We start from the raw sequence: 10318 nt of genomic DNA, 5'->3' as shown, positions 1-10318 counted from the left end.
CCTCCAACTGGTATCGGGAGGGGTTGGTTTATTATCTTAAACTGCATTTTATCCATATTCCATGGATATAATGAAGTGCTTGATGGTTTAACCAACGTCTCAAGATCGCTTACTATTCTACGCTGCCTTCTCTAAACTTTAAATTTTCTTCTCCAAACTATTCTAATTTTCATTTCCAGCGTCAGCTCCCCGAGCTATTTAAACGCCATAAAAAAAAAAAAAAAAATATTATAGATTGTAGTAATGATGATATTTTTTTATTTAACTGGTTAGGAACCATCAATACAAAAAGTAACAAAACAAATAAAATTATGTATAGGCACATTAGATTCTATAAAAATGTTACCCAATGTCATGCAACAGCATTAAAAAAATTCAATTTTAATCTATGATTGTTATGGTAACTATTAGTTTATGTTATTTGTACTGATAGATTTAAGATAAATGATAACAATAATTGATTGTATTCTTGTAAAATATGCAAAAAGAAATAAACATTTAAAAAAATACCTTAGATTTTTTGCAAAGAACAAAAAAACCTGAAATATTGGCACCCCGGGTAATCGGTCCCGATGCGGGTCGAAAAATCGTTAGGTTTCGGCCCGAAATCGATTCTTTTTTCGGATGGACGCTAGGGAAATCGACCCAGAAACGGTTCGAAAAATCGTTCGGTTTCGGTCCGATATCGGTCCTTTTTTTGGATCGACGCTATGGCAATCGGCTCAGAAACGGTTCGAAAAACCGTTCGGTTTCGGTCCGAAATCGGTTCGCTTGTTTTGACATTTGACCTGCTCGAACTGGTTGAAAAACTTATCGTCGTCCGAAAAAGTGTTTCATTTTCGCACGATTTTCTACTAAACTCGGCCCGATTTCTTATACGATTTCGGACCGATCGAGCAGATGTACGGACAAAAATCGGGCCGATTTCGGGCGATTTTTCCTGTCTGGGCTGCCACAGAGACGTCAACAAAAGTAGGGAAAATTTGAGCTTCGTCGGTTCAGCGTGTTGATTTTGGTTTTGTTTTGGTTGATAAGCCAAATTTACAATCAACAAGTTCGCAACGCGAGTGGGTGGTGATCGTGGTGATTGTTTTGGTTTTATTTGAATGGATTTGATTTCAACATGACGATTTTCATGTTGAGCAACTATCCGAAGCTGTGTCGGTTATGTTTGTTGATGGTTCCTGAAAATGAATCCATGGCCCTAGATGCGTTCGATCCGATTCTTAAAGAGACGGTGGGAGCATTTGTGGAATCAATTACCTTTAAAATCTCTGAGGTAGGTTCTTTTAACACACAGTACAATAAAACCATAACATTTGAATATCACCTTTATTCGTTTTAGGAAAATTTAAGCTTCCTGCCCAAGGAAGTTTGCCAGGCTTGTTTAAACAAAGTTCGCAGGTATGCAAAATTTTGTCACCAGGTTAAAATGGTCCACCGACTCATGGACAGTATGGCTGAGCATAAACTTCTGAACACCGAACCGCTCCGAACGCTTTTCGAAAGTTCGCCTAATCTTGTAGAAATGCTCATAGAAATGGGTCTATGTACAAAAACGGACGCCACCGTTCAGGACTTGTTAGATGAATTTCCTAGCTATGGCTTTGAGGAGAAACCTTCGAATGAGGAAGAACCGCTAGAAGAGGAAGGATCAAATCAAATATTCATGATTGAGGAGAGTCATATGGATGGTTCAACAACAGATGGCAGTAGTAACGAAGAGTCGGACGAGAAATTCAAGCCTCGAACACGAAAAGCAGCCGGTAGACCGCGCATAGAGACGAAATCTGGCAAGGTCTCGGAACCGCTGCAATGCACTCAATGCAAGTTCAAGACATTCTACAAAAAGAACTTAGCAGCGCACCAGGAGCGACACGTTCGAAAAACGCACAAGCTCTACGAATGCTTGAAAGACGGGTGCACGGAAACCTTCACCGATGTCCGGTTGTACAGGAAACATTCGCTCAATGCCCATAAATCGTTCGTCTGCGAAGAATGTGGATTGCTGGTGCCGACAAAGTTTGGATTAAAAACTCACATGGAACGGCACCAGAAGCAGTACGGCTATCAATGTCCGTACTGCGATGCTCGGTTCAATGCAAAGCACGACCTGAGTACGCACAAACGGCGGGTCCATCTGAGCGGAACCCACGAGTGCGATCAGTGTGGACAAAAATTTAACAGGAAGGATCGACTGAATGATCACATCGCTCGACACATGGGCGTTCTAAAGCACGAATGTCCGGTGTGTGGTAAAAAGTTTGTTACAGCCGCGAAACTTAAAAAGCACCGGGACAACGTACACGATAAAAAGTCCATTCCTTGTGAGCACTGTGGCCGAACTTTTAATCATTTGACGTTGCTGAGAGATCATATTGAATATGCGCATGGGGTTAGTTACAATTATGTTTTAAAAAAAACAGGAGGGTAACGTTTTTCTATCTTCCTTTCAGATCCAGCAACGATTTGTCTGTGACATTTGTCTACAGTTGTTTTATAGCCAGGAAGCCTTGGATTCGCACAGGTTGCGCCACGAAAATCCAAAAAAGTTGGAATGTAGCCGCTGTTTGGAAGTATTCCCCAGTCAGGAGCAGTTGGGCGATCATTTGTGCATTACTTACAGGTTGGTACTAAGGATCTTCTTACAAAATTTGGAATTGATATTGATTCCAATTGTTATTTGTTCCAGGAATGATTATGTTTGTTGCGGTCGGGATCACCACAACCACGGGATGTACAACCGACACATGTTCAGCGAGCACGGGTTGAAAACGAATGTCCGAGTTAAACCGGTTCCCGGTCAAATGCTGGGACAAATACGAGCCAAACGGAAAAGAAAATAAAATGATGTTCGGCTGTTCAAAATAATGCTTTTCTGTGGTTAAAATTTTTCGAACGACTTCTTGAAAATTTATTCAATTCTCGAACCAAATTTCAATTTACTTTGTCCTCAAGTAAACATCTCAGATATCTATTGGATATGTCCCAAACGATGTTAAGCAATCACTTGCACGACTAACCTTTCCAGCATCAAAGCAGTAGATGATCAATAGATGATCTCGTCCCCGAGTTAGGTATTCACGAATTAAAGAGCCAATAAAAGGAAAATACATACCTTTCGGAAGATTTCGAAGAACTCCTATTTCAAAAGTAGAAAAGCCAAAGTTGTATCTCGTGTGTTTTCTTCAGCTGCCCTTATTTTTAACTAAAGTCTGTTCCAAGGTCTTTTATACTTATCCATGTTGGTCTGCACTATCGAGAGCTGCTCTGCAAGTTTCTAAGTGCTTCTTTTTCAACGCTCTAGTTTCGAATATCATCTCACAAAATGAACAACTTTCAACGCGTTTCTAGAAAAAAAAAATGTTGAAGAAAAGTAAAGTTTAGAAAACTACCACTCAGATTATTACCCTTTTCGCTCTTGCTACACCCATCAGTTCGCCGGGTACAGGTTTCACTCTCGCATTCGTACGCATACCGTGAGCTTGATACATGTGCTTATTATAGGTCGTATGATGACGTCGATCTCTGCCACAGCAAAAATAGTTGTCCCTGATTAAAAATAAAATTTTCTTATAATTTAAATAAGTAATGAGGTAACTTCAATATAACCTGTAGGTTATGCAGAGATGATTGTCCAAAGCTTCTTGTGTGGTGTGTGCGGTCAAGCAACGGCCGCATTCCAGATGTTTGGGATTCTCATGGCGCTTTCTGTGAACATCTAACGCAGACTGCGACGGCGATACGTCCAAACAGATATCACAAATGAAGCGCATTTGAATCTGAAATTTGGTCAATGATTAATGTTTGTTTTTTTTTTTGGTATTCAAAATTTATTGTCTTACCCCGTGATCCTTCTCGATGTGATCGACAAGCACTTCCTTCAGACAGAAGTCTCTTGAACAATATTCACATTTTCTTCGCGTCTTCTCGTGCACATTTGCGACGTGTTTTTTCAAATAACTTTCGACGTAGAATACCTTCTCGCATATCCTACAGTTATAGGTTTTTTCTTTTGTGTGAATATTCATGTGGTTTTTCAAAGTAATTTTCCTAGAATTTTGATAAAAAAATTAGTACTAGTTTACAATTAACATACGTGTTAATTTACTTTGCAAAAATCAAGTCGCATACGTCGCATTTAAACGAATTCGTTTTTACATGTTGATTGCGCACATGGAGCTTTACATATTCCCTCTTCACTGCCGTATAGTCACAATATTCGCAGCGGAATATCGGTTTGCCTTCGTGTAGCAGCAAGTGGCTTTTGAGGTCACTGGCCGTTTTGAATTGGCTGCCACAGTATTCACACGTGAACAGCCGGTGATTGGCTCTGTGGGCGAGATATTCCCGGGACTCGGAAAACACCTCCGTGCAGCCGGACTCTCGACAGACGAAACGTTTGATTTCCTTCTTTAGATGAGTCTTTCCGTGCCTTTGAAATTTTCGCTTATGCGTAGTTTTAAAATCGCAATTGGGACATTGATAAACTGTTTTCAATGTTTTAGGTGCGTTTTTGGACCGATCTCTTTTACGCTTCACTTTGATCTCAGGCAAGTATTCGGCACTCGTTTCAGGTTCGTGTTCTGAGACTACTCGGTCTTCTGCAAGATCATCGAAATTGTCATTCCGCGGGGAATGCGATTCTGTACTTTGGCTGTCCATCAGTGCTTCCATAGGATCTAGTTTTATAACCAATTCAGTGGTTTCAATTGATTCTGGAATTGAATCCGATAAAGGCTCAAAATCAACATCATCCCTTAGCTCCTTCTTGATTCCTTCTGAATGCAGTTCGTATTTGGCTGGTAGCTGAGCCAACCTATAGCTGGGAAACTCATCCAGTAAATCATCGACGGAAGCTTTTTCTTTATTGCACAGATTCAATGTTTGGAGTAATCCCACAACTTCCGGTCGTTTCTGAAACAGATTTTTGATCAGACTGGTGTTGGCTTGTTTCACCTCTACCAATGCTTCCATGAACTGATGGAAAAGAATCATATTTGACCGAAAAGTAATAAAGGACTCCAATGATGTGTAGCACTTTTTACAAACTTGTTGCGGAAACAGATGTTCTAAGTTCTGAAAGAAAAGATGCGATTAAGGTATATTATTTGACTCAATTGACATAAAGAATTAATCTCACCTTCGGAACAGTATACGCCACTGAATTAATCAACTGGTCCACGGTATCGTTCAATTCGGAATTATATTTCTTCAGTGGGATCATCGAACTCACCGGAATCGAATGCAGACATATTCGGCATACTTCCGGATAGGATGCTAATTCGAACACGGCCATTTCAATTGCTTCGATTGAATTGAATGAAATGGTTTATTAACTTATAAGTGTACTACTTTCATGATTGCTTTAACACTTCATTGGGCAAGCCGCTTGAGGAGTGCCTAAATCCTATATATCTATACCTAAACTAATTCTATACTATATTTAAAAAAAATTAAATATACTTAAACAATAGTCTTACAAAAACTGGGGTGTTATCGAGAAAAACCTCTTTTCCTCGTTCTCAGTATTTACAAACAATGCACACATACACATAAACAAGTCTCATCAATCGAAATCGCAGTTCATGCATGGTTCTTCGGGAGATCCTGAGACTGTCGCATGTTTCCAACAACAACGACAGACAACAAAAATCCGTCTCGCAACGAAAATCGAGCATTCGTCGCCTAGTGTGGACTTTTCTGGATAATGCATGTTATTGGTAGATGTCAAATCACCTTCCAAAGCTTTCTTATTTATTTCTGATCAACGGATCACATGTTGATCCAAATTGTTGGAGTCGAAGTAATCCAGATATAATTAAAGAAGATCGAGGCAATCATCACTAATCACTAATCACTAATCGTACTTCCACAGCCAGAACTTAAGTCTGAGTCCCGAAGAATAATAAAAACATGTTATTATTCTTCTTGTCTTTGTTCATGCTTTTAATTATGTTAACATAGAAACATTAAAATAATTAAAAACATAAAATGGTCGGGCCTACCGTGGAGCAGAGAACGCAGAGATGTCAGGAACAAGGGGAAAGAAGAAGCGTGGACCACCAGTACCATACGCTCCGAGGGGCATTTCGTTGGAAGCACGCTAAAAAGTGCTCCTTGTAGATTATTGAACCAATGAAGTGACCCATCATTCAGCGGCTGGAAATGAGTTATTTTAAACACAGAAATCATTAAACAAGGCAAAAGTTTGCATTAAACATTAACATTTTCAATCATTAAAATTTAACTCTATAACTGTTTTAAATTTCCGTGTTCCATCATTTCTGGTCATCGACCAAGGATATAGCGCCTTTACTCGCTCTTGAAAGTAAAGAAGAACAAAAAAAAAAATTAGTAGAACATAAACCTTTCAAGGTCTTTTGAGACCTTGATAGGTGATTATTACAGTCAGACAAGGCCAAATAATCAGACACGTCCTAAATAAATCATTGCATCCAATTTCAATTATTTTATGAAATGTTGTTAAGCCAAAATACTGGTAATTTCCATTATTGGCTAAAAATATATGTAAGTGACGTAGAGTAGATTTAAATAAAATGGGCCTTCATAAAACTTTTTGTATTCTACCCTATAGTAATAGTGTCTGAACAAGAAGGCACATTGGTAAATTTGGAAATAATTAATACGGCCAATGCTGGTGTTTTGCATCATGGGAATTATTAGTTTTGTATTTTGAGTTCGTTTCATTCTGATGTAAGCATTCTGATGTGTTTTCCTAAATTTTTCCTGTAGAGTTGTGTTGTATTAAGAAATCATAAAACCTTGCTGACATTGAGAGAAAAAAACGTGAAGAGCGAATATGGAAAAAATAAATTGGAAATTCCTCACCAAATGATGCAAACCAAAGCAACCTTTGCTTTGATGATGATTGCCTCCTTCTAGTAGCCCTGTATTGGCTAGCGGCTTTTGCGTTTGACGACGCCTCATGCTCCGCCAACATGTCTTTTTTTGGAATGTCACTTTTTGCACGTATGTACACTGTAAGTTTTTGCCTCGATTTCCAGCAAAAAAAATTGCTGGAATCGTTCAGCAATCCAAATTTTTGCTGGAAACCAGCAATCGGTTTTCGAATTGCTGGATTTTTCAGCATTCGGTTATGTGCTTGTCATTTTTGCTGAAAAATCAGCAATCGGTTTTCAAGTTGCTGGACTTTCCAGCAATTGATCTAGTTTGCTGGAAAATCAGCAATCGAGTTGTCAATTTGGAGTTTGTTTTTGTTTCGTACGCTGAAGTAAGGTGAGATTATATTTTACGAATTAAGGTTAAATTAATATAATTACTTTATTTTTCTCTATATTCTAGCAACCAGGCATCAAGTCAAGGGTAAGTTTTTATTGTACAGGTAGATATTCCATAGAAGATACTCATCATAACTATTTTTACAGGTGGCGGATGATCAATATTCTGGCACAAAGCGGCCACCCCAGAGCCGGTGTGAAAGTTGTGAAAAAAAAAGTTTTTTTTTGGAAAATAAATTAATCCCTTATTGAAAATGGGAGAAAATAATTGTTTTTATTGCTTATTATATGCACAGCCAATATTAAACTTTAATTTTGAATTGAATATAAATTTCATACTAAATACTGCCGGTTGTGTTGAAAGAAATAGCTGGTTTCCAGCAATCTGGATTGCTGATTTTCCAGCAATTTGAATTGCTGGAAACCAGCATTAACGTTTGCTGTTTTTTCCAGCAATTTAAATTGCTGGAAATTTTGCTGGAAAGTCAGCGGGACAAAAACCAGCAAAATTTTGCTGGTTTCCAGCAAAAAAAAATTTGCTGTGTAGACCCCTTCATTTTTCCAGGATGCAACACTCAACGCAATTAATGCCACTGGATTGATAGGATTCACTCTCCGAATAATACATTTTCAAGCCGGGGAAGCAATGATTCTGACACTCATGCTTGGGTATTTTTCGAAAATATTTGATCAAGGCTCACGGTATGATATTTTTCTCCATTTAATTCATCAAACACAAAAACTCTCCCTCCCAAAAGCTGTCGCTAAGCTTTGCTCTAAGAACAATCGTATCTTCCACAAATGATACGGCCGCCGTGCTTTATTGTTCATCACGAAAAATCCCAATCAATAACAGTTTCAGCTTGATTTTTTTAGATTTTACTCCGCCAACCACATTTTTGGATGGGCTTTTCTATGATTTTCTTCATTTCGGGGTGCGCACTTGAATCGAAAGGAAACTTATCATGATCGAAACACAACTTCAGGCTCCCCAACGAGGTTTCAATAAAGTTAACAGTATCAAAAACACATAACAAACTTCTGTCGAGCACTTATACAAAGATATTTCACTTTTAACTTCAAATTTCCAAATTAAACGATACTTGAATTAATTTTTTGGCAGAGAGAAAAAAAAAACGCGTCCGTCGCCCCAAAAGTCATGGCTTACTCCTCCTTAAAGAAGATCGAGGCAATCATAGACTTTAAGTTCAGTGAAAATAAATTTAGTTCATAACTGCTATTCAAACCTACAAGACGCGTTTCCTTATCACAAGCGTAATTCCCATAGGTTATGGGCCCAGGTCACGTCGTTTGAAAATTTTTGAAGAAGATGATTCCAAGGGACTATCCAGTTCGAAACCCAGGCGGTGCAAGTAGTGGTGCGGATTTTACCGAAGGTCAGGAGTCTGGAGGACCAAGAGAAAATGGTCAGATTACCGGCAGTAGAAGCGGCGGATCCCCTCATGGTGAGCAGCGAGTGGTTCGATCCGGTGGAGGCGTTACCTTGGCCATCGAGAAGTTAAAAGGCAGAGACAACTACGTATCGTGGGCTTTCTCCATGAAAATGAGCCTGATTCGGGATTGTTGCTGGAATGCGGTGATGCCTAAGGAAGGTGAAATCGTGGATGAAGAGACGGATATGAGGGCGTTGTCAACGATCTGTCTGAGCCTGGAGAAGACCAACTTCAGTTTAGTCATGGATGCGAGAAGCGCAAAGGAAGCATGGGACAAATTGAAGACGGCTTTTCAAGACGATGGTATCTACAGAAGAATTGGGTTGCTACAACAACTCGTATCGTCAAGGCTGGAAAATTTTCCAAACACTGAAGCCTACGTTGATGCAATAATTTCGACAAGTCACAAACTGTCGGAAATTAATTTTCCGGTGAGCGACGAATGGTTGGCGTCAATTCTGCTGATGGGGTTGCCAAAATATTACGCCCCGATGGTGATGGGACTAGAAGCGTCCGGTCAAGTCCTGAGTTCCGACTTCGTAAGGAGCAAAATATTGCAAGACGTCAAGGTGAAGCAAGATCTTCGGAGCGGCGCAGATGAAGGAGCTCTGTATTCGAAAGAGCAACAAAGGCGACGAGGCGGCGTTAAGAAAGGCGTTTGCTACTCATGTGGCGAAACAGGTCATTTTTCGGCAAGTTGTCCGAGTAAGACCAAATCGATGAAGAAGGACAGGAAGCGAGCAATGTGTGCTACATTTGCGATGGGCGATGCGGATCGGAACGAGTGGTATTTCGATTCAGGCGCGACTTGCCACATGGCGAGAACTGAGGTAGATTTCCAATCGAAGACGGAAATTTCCCTAAATGTTGGTACCGCAAACAACGACAGCATGTTGGCGAAATCGAAAGGCATCGTCAATTTGGTCTGTCTTGAAGGAGCTGTGGACGTGAGCGACGTACTGGAAGTTCCGGATCTGGCGACAAACCTGTTGTCAGTTGGAAGAATTTGCGAGAAGGGCTTTACGGTTGTTTTCACAAAAGACGACTGCAAGGTTCTCAACAAAAATGGCCAGATTTTTGTTTCGGGAACTGCTGATGGAGGATTATACCGGCTGAATCGGAAAGCACCGAAGGCGTTTTTATGCAATGATTTAGATCTTTGGCATAAAAGACTTGGTCATTTGAACGTGCACAGTCTCAAGCAGCTTCAAAACGTTTCAACGGGAATGCAGCTCAATGGGTCATCGTTTGCTGGTTGTATGGAGTGCATCGAAGGAAAACAAGCTAGAGCATCGTTTCCGACTAGCACGACGAGGGCACGAGAGCGTTTGGAACTAGTACCACTGATGAACTGATGTACAAGCTCGAACAAAAAATCTTCAGAAACTTGTGTAAAATTTCCAGTGCTCTCTTTTAAATAAGTCGTTAAAAAGTGACGAAAAACAGTGCCATCTATTGCTTGATTTGTAACTTTTGAACGGCGCAATAGATGGCACTGTTTCTAGATAGCTCTTTTGAAAGTAAGAATTTTTCGAGAGGGCGCAATGGTGTTTGAACTCATTTATTAATAAATTTAAATACAATGAGATGAATTGCTCTATA

General features: G+C 39.7%; 2 protein-coding genes across 3 annotated transcripts; one reads left to right on the top strand and one right to left on the bottom strand.

Annotated features, from left to right (window-relative positions):
* The first annotated feature begins 1065 nt into the window (after nucleotides 1-1065).
* Nucleotides 1066-3559, top strand: LOC129756678 (zinc finger protein OZF-like). The gene is made up of 4 exons (XM_055753617.1): nucleotides 1066-1279; nucleotides 1346-2395; nucleotides 2457-2626; nucleotides 2693-3559. The coding sequence occupies exons 1-4, from the start codon at nucleotides 1124-1126 to the stop codon at nucleotides 2844-2846; spliced, it is 1530 nt and encodes a 509-aa protein (XP_055609592.1). The 5' UTR covers nucleotides 1066-1123; the 3' UTR covers nucleotides 2847-3559.
* Nucleotides 3169-6310, bottom strand: LOC129756677 (zinc finger protein 808-like). Of its 2 annotated transcripts, none has more exons than XM_055753615.1 (7): nucleotides 6009-6310; nucleotides 5144-5307; nucleotides 4112-5079; nucleotides 3846-4053; nucleotides 3613-3782; nucleotides 3411-3552; nucleotides 3169-3350 (listed from the first exon to the last, which is right to left on the bottom strand). In XM_055753615.1, exons 1-7 carry the CDS (start codon nucleotides 6193-6195, stop codon nucleotides 3237-3239), a joined length of 1953 nt encoding a protein of 650 aa, XP_055609590.1. In that variant the 5' UTR covers nucleotides 6196-6310; the 3' UTR covers nucleotides 3169-3236. The 2 variants fall into 2 exon arrangements, with proteins under 2 accessions (XP_055609590.1, XP_055609591.1); XM_055753616.1 differs by having other exon boundaries at nucleotides 5484-6309.
* Between the last annotated feature and the right edge of the window lie 4008 nt (nucleotides 6311-10318).

Source organism: Uranotaenia lowii, chromosome 3 (assembly GCF_029784155.1).
Source record: "Uranotaenia lowii strain MFRU-FL chromosome 3, ASM2978415v1, whole genome shotgun sequence".
NCBI lineage: Eukaryota > Metazoa > Arthropoda > Insecta > Diptera > Culicidae > Uranotaenia > Uranotaenia lowii.
Note: the sequence above shows the minus strand (reverse complement) of the source record. Positions and strands in the feature narration are given on the sequence as shown.